The following is a 15,918-nucleotide window of genomic DNA, read 5'->3' on the forward strand; positions in this document are numbered from 1 at the left end:
TCCCAGTGTCGGCTTCAGAAGACCCACCATGAGCCTGGCTTCTGATGCCAAGTCCAGACAGCGCAGTGCTCAACAGTGACCCAGCCCTGCAGAGTACATGCCACTGGCTTTGGTTGGACAGTGGAACTATCACCACTACTAGCTGGAGAGGAAGAGTAGGGAATGGTAGATAATTAACTTTCCAAACACAGAGGCTGGAGCAGTACAGTGGGTAGGGCATTTGCCTTGCATGCGGCAGATCTGGGTTCGATCCTCAACATCCCATATGGTCCCCGAGCACCTTTTGAGTCCAGAGCCAGGAGTAATTCCTCTGCACTGCCAGGTGTGACCAACCCCCCCAAAAAAAAACAACTTTCTGAACACAAAATTTTAGGAGGTAGGGAAAATTTACTTTAGGACATTGATGATGTAAAAAGAAAACTATATACTCATTTGAATAAATCATTTTGCTATTGGAGTGTTCAAGAAAAATCTCAGGTGGAAAAAGCTTGCAATTATGTTGGAGCAACTACTTGAAATATCTATTAGTTGGAATCTGCACCCGCACGGATCACAAGACCTGGGGCCAGACAGATCATGAGAAGTTAAGCCAATAAAGCATTCTGTTCCCAGAAGGGTTCCTAGTAAATAAATCCCAGATGGATGGGCCCTGCCCCCATTGCGTTTACAAACACTCCACAATAAACAATGCCATTGTTTGATAATACAAACTGAAGATGAGCAGTCTCTCACATGCCTCCTGCCAAAACCACCTTTATCTCCAGGTCAACTTAGAGTCTGCAAGTACCTGAGCTCAATCAAGACCACAGTTTCTGTTGTCTTGAAGTCTCTATCTTTCTCCTACATCTCCTTCACCTCACCATCCTCTTAATGTCTACTTTCACTTTCCTCATTGTTCTCCTCAACGGTCATGTTACCGACACTCTTATTGCCCATGGAGTGGCCAAACAGGAGGTACGCAGGCAGCTACTCTGTGTCCAGCTCAAGGGCTCCATGACCATGTGAGGCCAGAGACAACTGTGACACAACAAAGCAAGCTTTAATGGGAATCAGCTTCCTACAGGCATCTATTTGCTTGTCCAAAGTCCTTCATCTAGACTAAATTTTTTCATTTATTTTTCTTGAACTCACCTCTTGTCCGTGGAGGATATGTAAGTGACCTTCTGAAGTGACCTCTTGAAATGATTTCCAATGGCTCTTTACATTGTCATGAATTTGTCAATTTTTTCCCAAGAAAGAGCCATTTGGGGGCGGGAGAGATACTATGGGAGGAAGGGCACTTCTCTTACACACAGCTGACCTGGGGATCAATCCCCAGCATCCCATATGGTCCCCCAAGCACCATTAGGAGTGATCCCTGAGTGTAGAGCCAGCATCTCCCGAAGTGGCCCCCAAACAAAAATAAAAATTAAAAAAAAGAAAAACCAATTCCTTATCTTCCCAATTAAGGTTTTAATGACCAAAAATTGATTTAATAAATGTAAAGTTCCTAGCATAATCTTTATGGCAGGCTATAAATGCAGATTCCCTTTCCTTTTCACCCACTACAAATGCACTCTCAAATTTATTTCTGTTAAATATATGTTTTACATCCTAAATTCCTAGGGATTCTATTCATTTAGCTCTCTTCTATTTCCCAAACCTTAAAGCCCTTCTTTTTTTATCTATTATCCCTTTACTGACAAGCCTATTCTAGGGATACCCTTCTTTTGAAGATTCTTTCTTTTATATTCTTAGACTTTTGTAAGCTGCCATGTCCTCCTTTCTTTCGAATGTCGAGGACGAACTCCCCAAATTCTCTGCTTCCTTCCTCTGGGCAGTGTTCCAGTCTCTCCTCACTGGATGGATCTTCCCTGACAACCTCAATGGCACCTGTTACTTGTTGTACTCACAGGTGACACCCCTACATCTTGACTCCAAGGGTCTCTTTTCAAAACTGTTTCTTTCAAGACTGGTAAAAAATTTTTTTAAAAAAGACTGCTTCTGTTGAAATTTGTTTTTCAACCTGTTCAAATTTTGATCTCAGAACCTTCTTTTTTGTTTGTTTATTTGGGGCCACATCCAGCGGTGCTCAGGACTTAATTCCTGGCTCTGCATTCAGGCATCCACTCCTGGTGGACTTGGGGGATCGTATAGGATCTGGGGATATAACCCACATTGGCCAGATGCAAGGCAGGTGCCCTACCTGCTGTACTATTGCTCTAGCCTCAGAACCTTCTTTTTCAAATATGCTTCTTCTCTATACTTCATATCCCAACTATGACAACTGACCTATTTTAAACAGGATCAAACTAGAATGTTAATGTGACGCTAGCTCCTTCTCTTTTTTCCCTCTGCCATCACCATCTACTTGATACCCAGATTCCGTGACTTGTCCAAACTATCTCTCAAATCAAGACAGTTTTTTCCTGACACAAGTTATACCTGATGTCTCACCTGGCTTCTTGGCTTCTTAACAGTTCCCTTAGGGCATCCAGTTCCCGGTAGCTCCCTTTTCTGTGGGTCTTCCACATCACCCCAAAGTTTTCTTCTGAAAAAAATCTAAATCTAACTGGTTCTTCTTACCTTCCTACTGAGAAATGTCTGGTTTTCCGTGGTACCTGTTCAGGAAATGCTATATAACTGAACCTTCAAAAACTCCTCTCTCCAGAGACAGATACAGAATAATTTCATTCATTTTTGATAATATATATATATATATACATATATCATGACAAATCCACAGGCAGGGAAAACAGGAGAATTGGTCAATTGGTCAATGGTTGGAATGAACTACAAGGGTGTGTGGAGTGGAGGGTAGGTGTAAGAAAGAGAAGGGAACAGGATGACAATAATAGCTAGAAATGATCTCGCTGCACAAGAATTGAGTTGAATATTAAAAGCAGGTAAAGAGATATACCATTAGCCTTTCAGTATCTGCACTGCAAACTACAATGCCCAAAAGGGGCGAGAGAGAGAGAGAGAGAGAAAGAGAGAGAAGAAGAAGAGGAAGGAGGAGGGAGGAGGAGGAGGAGGAGAAGAAGAAGAAGAAGAAGAAGAAGAAGAAGAAGAAGAAGAAGAAGAAGAAGAAGAAGAAGAAGAAGGAGGAGGAGGAGGAGGAGGAGGAGGAGGAGGAGGAGGAAGAGGAGGAGGAGGAGGAGGAGGAGGGAGGAGGAGGAGGAGGGAGGAGGAGGAGGAGGAGGAGAAGAAGAAGAAGAAGAAGAAGAAGAAGAAGAAGAAGAAGAAGAAGAAGAAGAAGAAGAAGAAGGAGGAGGAGGAGGAGGAGGAAGAGGAGGAGGAGGAGGAGGGAGGAGGAGGAGGAGGAGAAGAAGAAGAAGAAGAAGAAGGAGGAGGAGGAGGAGGAGGAGGAGGAGGAGGGAGGAGGAGGAGGAGGAGGAGGAGGAGAAGGAGAAGAAGAAGAAGAAGAAGAAGAAGAAGAAGAAGAAGAAGAAGAAGAAGAAGAAGAAGAAGAAGGAGGAGGAGGAGGAGGAGGAGGAGGAGGAGGAGGAGGAGGAGGAGGAAGGAGGAGGAGGAGGAGGAGGAGGAGGAGGAGAAGAAGAAGAAGAAGAAGAAGAAGAAGAAGAAGAAGAAGAAGAAGAAGAAGAAGAAGAAGAAGAGGAGGAGGAGGAGGAGGAGGAGGAGGAGGAGGAGGAGGAAGTTTTCATCATCATCGCTGAAGGGTTGGTGGTAATGGGAGGGAAACTGGGGGATACTGGTGCTGGGAAACGTACGCTGGTGGAGGGATGGGTGTTGGATAAAAACCTAATCATGAACAGCCAAGAGTCGATCTCACAGTGATTCAATAGTAGCACTGCACCGTAGCACTGTCCTCCCGTTGCTCATCCATTTGCTTGGGCGGGCCCAGTAACGTCTCCATTGTGAGACTCGTTGTTACTGTGTTTGGCATATCGAATACTTCACAGGTAGCTTGCCAGGCTTTGCTGAGCAGGCGAGATACTCGGTAGCTTGCCGGGCTCTCCAAGAGGGGCGGAGGAATCTGGAGCAATAGCACAGTGGGGAGGGCGTTTGCCTTGCAAGCAGCTGACCCGACCGATTCAATAGTAAAATCTTAAAAATAAATAAAAGTGTACATTTCCTCTCTCCATTCCAGTCTCATCCCCTCACCTGCCTGACCCCTGTGGTGTGACCACACTAAGCACGTGGCCATCTCACCTTTCTGCACTGGCCACTATCTCTACCTGGAATGTGAGTCTCCTTCTCTGTCTGCATCAAGCCTGCTCACCTTCCCTAACTTAGCTCCAACACAACCTTTTCTGAAACCCCGTTCTCAGCTTAGTCTGGGCTGTTTGCCTCACAGCTTGGATTTCAATTCCTTGGTGGCTCTACTCCTATCTATTCCTCACTATGACAGCCTTTCAAAGTAATAATTCACTGATTTAACTGTTTCCCTAGTGTCAAACTTCTTTCTCCTTTAACAGATGTTTACTGCAACATTAGAAAGAGAAGATGTGGTTTTAAAAGTGACTGGGGGGCCCAGAGCAATAGTACAGTGGGGGAGGGTGTTTGCCTTGCCAGGCTGACCCTGGTTGAATCCTCAGCAACCCATATGGTTCCCCAAGCACTGCCAGGAGTGATTCCTGAGTGCAGAGCCAGGAGTAACCCCTGAGCATCGCTGGTGTGACCTCCCCCCAAAATAGTGACTGAAATGGAGCTGGGCAATAGCACCACAGGTAAGGTGCTTGCTTGTTCTGCAGATGACTGGAGTCCAATCCTTGGCATCCCATATGGTCCCTGAGCCTCACATTGAGTGATCCTTAAGCACAGAGCCAAGACTAATCCCTGAGCACTGGTGAGACGACCCCCCGCCCCAAAAAATAAAAACAAACCAAAAATGGCTTAAATATATAAGAACAAAATAACTGCTTGCTTTGGCAGCACATGTAATAAGAACGATTGAGATAAGAACACACACCATCTTGTCCACAGATGGTCTAGATGAGATATTCTAACAGAAAAGAATAAGGAGATAAGGATACTTCACAGAGAAAAAAAACTAGATTCTAATCCCTCTTCCCACGTAGGAATAAAATCAATCAAAAGGAAAAATAAAGTCCATCTCTATTATTCTTATTTATTTCAGAAATGTTTGCGGCATTGTTTTTTTAATCTCCTTCCAAGATCAGAGATCTAAACACGACTAATGTCATCACTTCAATGCAAGGATACAAAGTAGCCTAAAATACTCCAGCAACTTAAATTTGGTTGTTGTCAAGAGATGTCAGGATTTAATCAGAGAAGTCAAAATATACCACTTGCCTTAAACTCAAGTTCCTAAAGCATCCAGATGTGTTAGTGATACTTTTGGAGGGAAAAAAAAAGAAAAGGATAATGTTAACTTTTAGACCCAAATTTATCAATCCTACCATCTTTTTTTTTCACCACTGGCCAAACACTTCAAGAAAACAGACTTACTATCCTTGCTAACTTGTTCTTTATTCTTTATAACTCAAAATATGTCATCCAGCCAGGGTTGTTCTAAGTGCTTTTTTTTTTTAAAAAAAAAAGCCATTGGCACAGTCTTATTTATCTGGGCTTACGCTTTCTCAAACAAATAAAGGACGTCCATATAGACCAAGAGTAGCCAGAACCAGAAATCAGCATTTTCCATTTGACTGTACTCCTTGAGCTCAAATGGAGAGAAGATCATGAAGAAAGGTCTCAAAAGCTAATTTAGGGCTAGAGCAATAGCACAGCAGGTAGGGCATTTGCCTTGCACACGGCAAACCCAGGTTCAATTCCCAGCATCCCATATGGTCCCCTGAGCACCGCCAGGGGTGATTCCTGAGTGCAAAGCCAGGAGTAACCCCTGTGCATCACTGGGTGTGACCCAAAAAGCAAAAAAAAAGCCAATTTATGGAAGTTCGTCCTTATAGATCTGCCTCATCTTCCTTTTGTAACTGGTAGTGTCCCTCAAATTCCATTATAATTTATTTGCTTTACAGAAGTTTATTTAGCTACTGGTTCAGAAAGAGCAGGTTGAGCTGAACCAGAGTCCTGAACCTAAGAGTCCAGGGCTAGACTCTCCAAGCTAATCATTTACAAGAGGGTTATATCAGAGTTGCAAAGCAGAACATAATGACAACTTGCAGTCAGCATTTTCTCTGACTTACATGTCAAGAAAACCTAGCGGTAACTAGCATACCAGAACCTAGAAGTAGGTAGCAGGTTCTAAGGAATTTAATATAATTACCTCTGTGTTATAAATTCCTTTAATTTGGCTTAAACAAAATTCATCCTTTAAGGATTTCCTCTATGTGTCAGGTAGAAGGAGGTGTAGGCATATGACTATATGCTGAGCAGTGGAAGGAATGAAAGACAATGGGGAAAACTATGAGAAAAAACAAACAGACACGGAACTGAAAACAGGGTGAATCCTCAAGAGAGAGAATGTCATCATGGTATTGAAGAATGGATCCTGAAACCTCCAGAACATAACCACAGCCATACTTAAGGTCGCTCTCCACAGGCTCAGACGAGCCTCACCTATGAGGGAACCTGCAGAAAAATCCAGTTAGCCGGGACCTGTGACTGAGATCTCCAAGCTCGCTCGGAACAGGACTAGGTGTCCTTCCCCCAGCTCCCTAGTTTTCCAGTAGTTTGGCAGTCACACCCACAAACTGCCCCCAGTACCATATAATCTCATCAATGGCCAACATCCACAGACTGTGAAACAAAGCTCCCGGAAGAGAGCGACATAGAATGACCTGGAGTGTGCTTGTGGCCATGCGACCTCTTATACTCTAGCCCACTGATGTACCAAAAGTAGCACACATTTATTTGGGTTTCACATACATCTTGTCATCTCTTATATAAGGGCTTAAGTGGCTCCAGTATGAAAGACACACTTTTCTCTTATGGTGGTGCAATGGTGCAATGAGGCGGAAAGCACAGAATGCACAGAACATCCCATTGCAACACTGTTCACAATATCCAGAATCCAGAAACAACCTGAGTGCCCGAGAACAGACAACTGGTTAAAGAAACTTTGGTACATCTACACAATGGAATATTAGGCAGCTGTTAGGAAAGATGAAGTCATGAAATTTGCTCATAAGTGGATGGACATGGAGAGTATCATGCTAAGCGAAATGAGTCAGAAAGAGAGAGGGACCGACATAGAATGACTGCACTCATTTGTGGAATATAAAATAATATAATATGAGACTGACTCCCAAGGACAGTAGAGACGAGGGCCAGGAATATTGCCCCATAGTTGGAAGCCTGTCTCATGAGCTGGGGGAGAAGGCAGCTGGAATAGAGAAGGGATCACTAAAAAGTCAATGATGGTTGAGGGATCGTTCAGATGGAGATGTGTGCTGAAAATACATAAAGGACCAAACATAATAGCCTCCCAGTATCCGTATTGCAAACCATAATGCCCCAAAGTAGAGAGAGAGTAAGGGGGAAACTGACTGCCATAGAGGCAGGGGAAGGATTGGGGCAGGGGGGTTACTGGGGACAGTGATGGTGAAAGATGTTCACTGGTAGAGAGATGGGTGCTTGATCATTGTGTGACTGAAACTCAAACATGAAAGCTTTGTAACTGTAGCTCGTGGTGATTCAATAAAAAAACATAATAAAGCACAGAACATTCAAGAGAACAAAGCAATGAAGAAGTCGGAATGGCTGTCTGGTTTGGCTCACACAAGGGACCTGTGTCTGATTCTGATCACAGAGTCAAGAGGTGCAGGGGACAGAGACTTCACACCACGCATACTGTGGCAGTAAAGAAATCCTGACTTGCGAGTTGGTTTCTCCCTCTTCTCTGAGATGCACAAAAGCTTTCCTTGATTCCAAAGTCAGGCCAGATGAACTGCCGGAGAGAAAGCGCACATGGATGCCTGTGAGAGGGAAGGGGCCAAGACGGCTCTGCATTCCTCACAGCGGGCCCGTCTCTCTTTCCCTCTTCCCATCTCTCTTTCCCTCCTCCCATCTCTGAATACACACACATGGCTCGTGTTGACCCTCTCTGGTTCTGGGGAGACATCCCTACAGTCACCGCAGCGAATATTCTCTGACTGGTGAGCCTGGTCAGTTCTGGGGTGGGGAATGGGTTGCGGGGGACTTGTCCAAGGCTGGCCAGCAGAGAGAAGAGCACCTTCCTCTCCTGTCCAGTCCAGTCCCTGGCTCCTCTGGAAGTTGGCAGAGACTCAACAGCGGTCTTTATTGCTGTCCAGTTTAGATGCTGGATTTGAAAGCAGCGTCTGTGAGAGTAACAGGTGGGGAATTGGGTAATCATTCAAAATGCGTGGAAGACGATGGAATACTATGCAGCCGTTAGGAAAGATGGAGTCATAAAATTTGCTGATAAGTGGGATGAGTCAGAAAGAGAGAGACAAACATAGAATGACTACACTCATTTGTGGAATATAAAAATAATATAATATGAGACTGGCACCCAAGGAAAGTAGAGACAGGTCTAGGAATATTGCTCCACGGTTGGAAGCCTGTCTCATGAGCTGAGGGAGAAGGTGATTGGAATGATCACTAAGTCAATGATGGTTGGAGGGTTCTCTCGGGATGGGAGATATGTGCTGAAAGTAGAAAAAGGATCAAACATGATGGCCTCTCAGTATCTGTATTGCAAACCATAGTGCGCAAAAGTAAAGAGAGAGTAAGAGGGAAACAGTCTGCCATAGAGGCAGGGGGAGGGGTGGGAAGGGGTGGGAGGGATACTGGGGACACTGGTGATGGAAAATGTGCACTGGTGGAGGGATGGGTGTTCAATCATTGTATGACTGAAACTCAAACATGAAAGCTTTTATAACTGTAACTCATGGTAATTCAAGTTTTTTGAAAAGTGTGTGAAAGACTAGCTGGAGCAATAGCACAGCGGTAGGGCATTTGCCTTGCATGCAGCCAGCCCAGCAGAGCCAGGTTCAATTCCTCCACTCCTCTTGAGAGCCCGGCAAGCTACCGAGAGTATCTTGCCCGTACGGCAAAGCCTGGCAAGCTCCCGTGACATATTCAATATGCCAAACACATTAACAACAAGTCTCACGTTGGAGACGTTACTGGGTCCACTTGAGCAAATTGATGAAAAACAGGAGGACCGTGACCATGTCCTGTGTGGAAGATTAGAGAGATAGCAAAATGCTGGTGCACATGCTTAGCACAAAAGAAGCCTGGGTTTGATCCCAGGTACCTCAGGGTCTCTCCCCCCACTCTCTCAGAAAATAGCCCCCCCCCCCAACACTGCCAGGTGCTTGAAACAAAAACAAAGAGTGCAGAAGACAAGCCTCTAACTCCCCATTAAACACAAGCAAATATGAGGAGGTGACAGGCGTTTTGAATCGTTTTACATTTTCACCTGACCCAGCCAACCTTGTCTCACTGGTCCCATTATCACACCCGGTTGGTTCTCTTCCTTCAAAAGCGTGAATGCTGGGGGCACACATGTGATGGCGATGAAAATTCTTGGGACTAAAGACAGAAACTGGCATCTAAACCCAAGTGAAACACCCAGAACAAAGCAAAGACCACAGAGGCAGCTCTGTGTTCTACCGCTGCTAAGACACACGGCATCTCCCTATGGAAGCTTCCGTCCGGTGGCCGGGAGCACAGCACATGAGCCAGGGCTGAGCACAGTTTGTCCACTCTGGTCCAAAGAGATCTGTGCTCTGTCCTCAAGGAGGTCTCCAGGGGCTGGAGCGATAGTACAGCAGGTAGAACGTTTGCCTTGCACGCGGCCGATCCAGGTTCAATCCCCGGCATCCCATATGGTCCCCTGAGCACTGCCGGGAGTAATTCCTGAGTGCAGAGCCAGGAGTAACCCCTGTGCAACACCAGGTGTGACCCCCCAAAAAAGGAGATCTCCAAGGAGAACTAGACCAAGAGGTCTCACAGAGCTGGAATCGACCCCAAAGCCTTAAGAAACATCATCTTAAAGTGTGGAGGGGTGGTGCTATGCGGATCAAGCAGAAGACAAGGTTCCCCTGTCAGCAGAGCCCGGGCATCACACTCACTACTCTACGGGGATGCCTTGAAGGAGCATTATGCTAAATCCTTGCCTCCCCACTCTCCCACCCACCCAGCACTGGCCGTGTGGGTGTGCTGGATAAAACTGTCATGAAAACGCCAACCCGGGGTCATTTGTTTAATTTCAATTCTGCAGAAGTAAAAATAGAATGAGCTCAGGCTTTGACAGCCTGTCAAGTGGGCACAGAGACCAGGCAGCTGGCCAGCTGCCTCCCTCTGCCGAAGGGTCTCCCTCAGAGCCAGGAAGGTCCCTGCTTTGCTGAGCCTCCGGCTCTTAGTCCTCCTTTCCCCCTCCCCGACCCTGACTCCCCCCCCCGCCACACACATACACACACACACACACACACACACACACACACACAAACACACACTGCTTCTTCAAACTCCCAGGATTTCCCCTCTCCTCCTCTGCCCTCTCCTTCATCCCCAGGGTTCTCTCCCTGTCTCTTTTCCAAAGACTGGCTCCTTCAAGGGAGCCTCACCAGGCAGCCCCCTCTGGGCACTCTTCTGTCCTGGCTCTCTGGACTCCCAAAGTTTGGAGGAGATACTCTACCACCGCACCCCTGTCTCTGTTCCGCCTCTTGCCTCTTTCCGACTCTCCTCTAGCCAAAGGGGCCTATTGTTCACCTCGGTCAGCAGCACCGATGGGTGAACAGTCTGAGTGAAACTCCGTCTGTGTTTCGACCCAGGCTGAGTCTGTGTTTTGGACAAATTGATTCTTGAATTTCACAAAGTTTATTATTTTCTTTGAAATGTTCCGGGTCAGAGGGATAGCACAGCAGGAAGGGTGCTTGCCATGCGTGTGGCCAACCCAGGTTTGATTCCTGGCACCCCACTGGTTCCCCAAAGCCCTGCCAGGAGTAAGCCCTGAGCACCTCTGGGTGTGGCCCCAAAACAAATAACATCCAAAAAAATTTAAAAAAGGTTCAGCTTGCCTTCTCCGGTTCTGATCCTTGAGGTTCAAAGCTACCCTGCATCGACTTCCTAACAATTCTGGCTTACAAAGAGAAGCTTCTTGGCCTGAGTGATAGTACAGCAGGTGGTGTGTTTGCCTCGCATGGGGCCAACCCGGGTTCAATCCCTGGCTTCCCATTTGGTCCCCCAAGCTCATCAGGAGTGATCTCTGAGCACAGAGCCAGGAGTAAGTCCTGAGCACTGCCAGGCGAGGCTGCAGGCAGGCAGGCAGGCAGGCAGGCAGGCAGGCAGGAAGGAAGGAAGGAAGGAAGGAAGGAAGGAAGGAAGATCTTTTTGTTCAGGTCCCTGGATCTACATCAAAAGTCAAAGTGGGCCAGGGGTGGGGGGATGGCTGTGCGCCTTCCCTGTGAGAGTCTCAGAAAGGTTCTGCAGTTTGACCCTGTTTCACCCCTAGCTCTCATGATGTCTCGAGGCCCTAACAAAGCCGATGGACCCAGTGAGCTGAGCTCAGTCCCTGAGCTGCTCAACCCCCAATGGGCTCCTTTTCTGTGTGAGCCACGGGTGTGAGCGAATGCCCTTCCTGTGGGTGGCCACTAATTTTCTCTGAGGAGAGAACTTTGTACTGAGGAACACCAAAGAGAGAAGACAGTCAGCAGATCACTGACTTAGACACATCTGTGAGAAGAACTTTCATTATCTCCCTTGCTATCTTACTCAGCTATACTTTAGTCCAAGTGAGTCCCTATCTTTGTTTACACACACACACACACACACTGTGCAAATAGGGCTTCCAGACATTAAGAGAACTTCCCTCAAATGCGGGCAGATGCTACTCAGGACCCCATCCCCCCACACAGTGCTCTCTGTGTGGCTGTGACACTATTCCCTTCACCTCCAAGTCCTATTGGAGATGTCCACTCCTCACACAGATGTGGGAGCTGGACCTGTGGCCTCAGATGCTGGACCTTGTAGTCACCCAAATCAAAGGTGCCTGGAAGGCTAGTGGTGACCAGGCGCAGGCAGGTTTTCTGTTTGTGCATGTCAAGGAGTTGGACCCCATCATGGAAGCTGTGTAGCTTCTGAAGAAAAGGATCATGTCCCGGCAGTGAAGGAAACATGGCTTCTGTGGTAGCAAGCCACAGGTGCCACCGTGGGGGAAAGAGAGGACGGAAGGAAACATCTTGGATGCACTGGAAAGAGCCACGGAAATCGGCACCAAGCAGAGATGGCAGCAGGTCCCAAGAAACAGCAAGCCGCTGGAGACAAGCAGAATGGGCCGCTCTGAGCGACGGGATGGAAACATCAGCCCCCATCCACGGCCGCTGGGAACAACGCGCTACCTGTGGCAAAGCAGCAGTCACAAGAGCCCAGGGGCTGTCAGCGACAAGTGCAGGTACCACAGATGTGCTGTGATGGGGCATCCTCATGGGACTGCCAACAGGGACCAGACCCAGTGACTTTCCTGGTCCAAAAGCAGAGGTTGGCAGAAGGTGGTGGCAAGAATCATAGAGCTAACACGATTTCCTTACAACGGTGCAGTTGCACCCAAGACCCACACTCCGTGAACACCGGGGAGCAAGAAAATAGCTAAGGCATTCACGTGTGTTGGCAATGTTAAATGGGAGCACTCGGTCTGACAAGGCATCATTCACTCATCACTCTCCAACGCTGACAGCTAAAGGCTAGCCTCGAATCCCCAAATCCGAACAGCCCTGACTGTGGGCAAGAGGGAGACAGAACATCCGTGGCCCCTTTGGAGATCCGGGTCTCGAGACTCCCAGAGCTCATGGCCCAGATTTCAGACAGGATCCTCTCAGCAAACCAGGAAGCAATGAGCCAGGGGGAAGGAGCTCTAGCCAACACCAGTGACCACCCAAGTACAGCGTCAGAGGCTGCTGGTGAGCTGTGTAGCTGAGGAGGTGGTGCAGATAAGGACTCTGGGGATGGCAAACCCCAAGAACCTCCAAGGAAGGAAAAAGGTGGAGGCCCTGAGAGAGAACTTGCAGGACACGTCTCCCAGAACACAAGACCGATGACCCACACAGGAGGCCCGTGTCCACTGCTTTCCCTAGAACCATCAAATGCTGTTAATGAGAAAAAGAGAGAAGTGGAGGCTACGGATCCCACCCGAGTGAGCCTCCGTGAGTGCTCCCTAGGGAGTCTCAGACCACGTGGGGTGAGAGACAGGAATGGAGCATTTCCAACTTTTTTTTTTGCTTTTTTTGGGTCACACCTGGCGATGCACAGGGGTTACTCCTGGCTCTGCACTTGGGATTTACCGCTGGCAGTGCTTGGGGACACCAGGGATTGAACTCAGGTCAGCCGCGTGCAAGGCAAACGCCCTACCCACTGTACTATCGCTCCAGCCCCCGACTTATTTCTGATATGAATTTCCTGAGCTCAAAATGAGAGCCCCAGCTGAGACCTGTCCCAAGGGGAGGCTTCTCCACCACAAAACTGTTGTAGCTCCGAAAGGTTCTGTGCCCAGTGAAAAAGCTGCCAAGGAGCTCCGGCCCTTGTCCACGTTTCTGTCTTCCTGACAAAGTGGTGCGAGTTTCGCATCCACTACAGTCATGAAAACCTTTGTTTCCCCCCAAGCATCTCTGGGGTGGGGGGGTTGGTGGGAGGAGGTCGGGCTACACCTGGCAGTGCTCAGGGTTGTTCTTGGCTGTGTTAAAAGGGACTCCTGGCAGTACTCGGGGGAATGAGGTGGTACCAGGGATTCAAACCAGGACAACAGTCGAAGCTTGGGCATGAAAGGCAAGTGCCTACCTCCTGTACTATCTCTCTGGCCCTCTGTAAAAGATGCCCTCGCCTAAGACAGTGCAGCTTCACACAACCAGTATAGTCCTCGCACCCTGATCTCGGGTTCTGGCTGTGAGAGGGAAACACCCTTCACAACTGCTCCCGTCTGCCCCCAGAACTCAGCCTGACAACTTCAGGGCATGCTAGCAAACATTTACTCAGTTGTTTTGTTTTGTTTTTTAGTTGGTTGGTTGGTTGGTTTAGGGGCCACACCTGCCAGTGCCCCAGGCTTACTCCTGACTCCGAGCTCAGGGCTCACTCCTGGCAGGGTTTGGGGAACCATCTATGGTGGTGGGGATAAAATCCAGGCTGGCCATCCACAAGTAAAGCACCCTCCCCACTGGACAGTCACTCCGGCCCAGCTGATGCTTACTCTGCGCTAGCTTTGGAGGCACCCTGCTGAGAACTTTCCAGGAGTGAGGTTTCTCCAAGCTGATGCGTATAGAAGCTGGCTTCCCACAAGTTCATTCAAAGGGCCGTGCCCCTTGCCTCCTTTTAGGAGTAACTGTTTCCTCTGGAATGGGTCTCCAGCACCCCAACAACGCGGGCTGGGGAACACTGAAATCCCTAGTCCTTCTCTACGTAAACCCAAGGAGGGCACCGGGAAGAGAAGAGCCTCCTGCTAATTTGGAACCTTAGGATAAACCCCGTTATTTCTACCTTGTCTTGGTTCTGATCTTTTTAGATATCAGCCCTGAAGGAAAAAAAAAAAACAGGGACAGGGACAAGGCTGATGGGGCAGCCAGGTGTGTTGGAGAAGCAGAGCCAAGAACAAGAAAGCCAGGGCCCCGGGTCCAAGGTGTGCCAGAAATATGGCAGAGCCCCTAGCTCTGGCCTCACCGCCTGCTGGGGCAACATCTCCAGAACTGAGTGGAGAAAGAAGCCGCCGGGCCGTTCCTGGGAACCTACCCCAGGGGGTTCCTGGACACCTCAGGTGGAGGCCATGACGGCCAGGCTACATCCATGTTAATAGCTTTAAGGTCCTGTGAGGTGGCACTAGGAAAATTCGGACAGAACAGACAGCAACACCCTCCCCACGCGCCCCCCACCAGCCCCGCCACCCCCAGCGCCTTCCTGCACATTTCCAGTCTTGCGTTTCACCCGGGAACCCTCCTCATCAGCCCAGCACCCACGTGTGTTCTTCCCGGGGTGCAGGAAGGTGAAGAAGTTCTTACCTGGATGTGCTGGGAGCGGCGCTCATGTGGACGCAGGATGCCTGGTACCAGTCCTGGGCGTGCGCGGGGGGTCGGCGGCGCGTCCGGGGTGCACCGAGGCTGCGGGACAAGCGCTCAGCACATCTCCCGGGAAGCCCGGTTTTGCCAGGAGCAGAGCTAGTCCCTTTCGGGGGAGGGAGGAGGAGCCTGACGACAGCGACCCGAGCGGGGCTGGAGCCAGCTGGCGCCGCGGAGGGGCGCGGGGCACCTGGACGCCCGGACGGGCCGGCTGTGCCCTGCGCGGCGGGAGCGGCGGGGGCGGGAGGAAGCGGAACTCCCCCTCTCCGTGCGCTCCCGGCTCCCCGCTGGTCTCTGCGGCTCCTTACCGCATCGCCTTCCCGCTTTCTAAATATACACTCGTCCCCTCCCTGTGCTCTGCGCGCCTCTCCTGCTGTCCCTGCCTACCTCGGTGCTGGCCGCTGCTGGCCGCCCGGGCGCTGTGCCTCGCTCCCCGCGCGCGCGTCCCCCTCTCTCCCCCCACCGGCTCTCCTCCCCTCCCCCCTGGGCTCGGGGTGATGCTGCCTGGATTCTCCTGGAGGGACCTGGCGCCAACCTAGAGCACTGCAGTGTAACTCAGACACAGACACACACACACACACACACACACACACACACACACACACACACACACTCGCAGGCCCCTTCGACCCAAGCGCTCCTGGAAAAATCAGACCATCAGGTTTCGTGCAGGGGAAAACAACAGCCGCCCAAGCCTTCTGCTTGCGATACTAATGCCCATCTGGAAACCAGATTATCGTGTTGCAAGCAAAAGTGGGAAAGAGGTTCAGGGAAGGCGAGCGGCCACTGATTGCCAGCAAGTCCACAGGTGGCCTGCGGAGGCAGGGGAGGGTGCAATCCAAACCGGGAGTGTCAAAATCCTAGCACCTTAAGTCAAGCAGGGCAGAGCTGCCCAGGGCTCCTGCTGCAAATGAGAAGACAAGTTCAGAGAGGGTCCCAGATGTGCCCAGGGTGACACAGCCAGGAGGCGCTGTCAGGCATCCCCTTC

The 15,918-nt window shown here is 49.4% G+C and overlaps 1 protein-coding gene across 1 annotated transcript in view; it reads right to left on the minus strand.

Moving 5' to 3' along the window:
• Nucleotides 1-15,307, minus strand: part of GRAMD1B (GRAM domain containing 1B) — a 217,054-nt gene extending 201,747 nt beyond the window's left edge. The window contains exon 1 of the mRNA XM_056114936.1: nt 14,874-15,307. Coding sequence (XP_055970911.1) covers nt 14,874-14,899 — 26 coding nt within the window. The 5' untranslated portion in view covers nt 14,900-15,307. The remainder of the gene's footprint in view (nt 1-14,873) is intronic.
• Between the last annotated feature and the right edge of the window lie 611 nt (nt 15,308-15,918).

This window comes from Sorex fumeus, unplaced genomic scaffold, assembly GCF_029834395.1.
Source record: "Sorex fumeus unplaced genomic scaffold, SorFum_2.1 ptg000028l, whole genome shotgun sequence".
Taxonomy (NCBI): Eukaryota; Metazoa; Chordata; class Mammalia; order Eulipotyphla; family Soricidae; genus Sorex; species Sorex fumeus.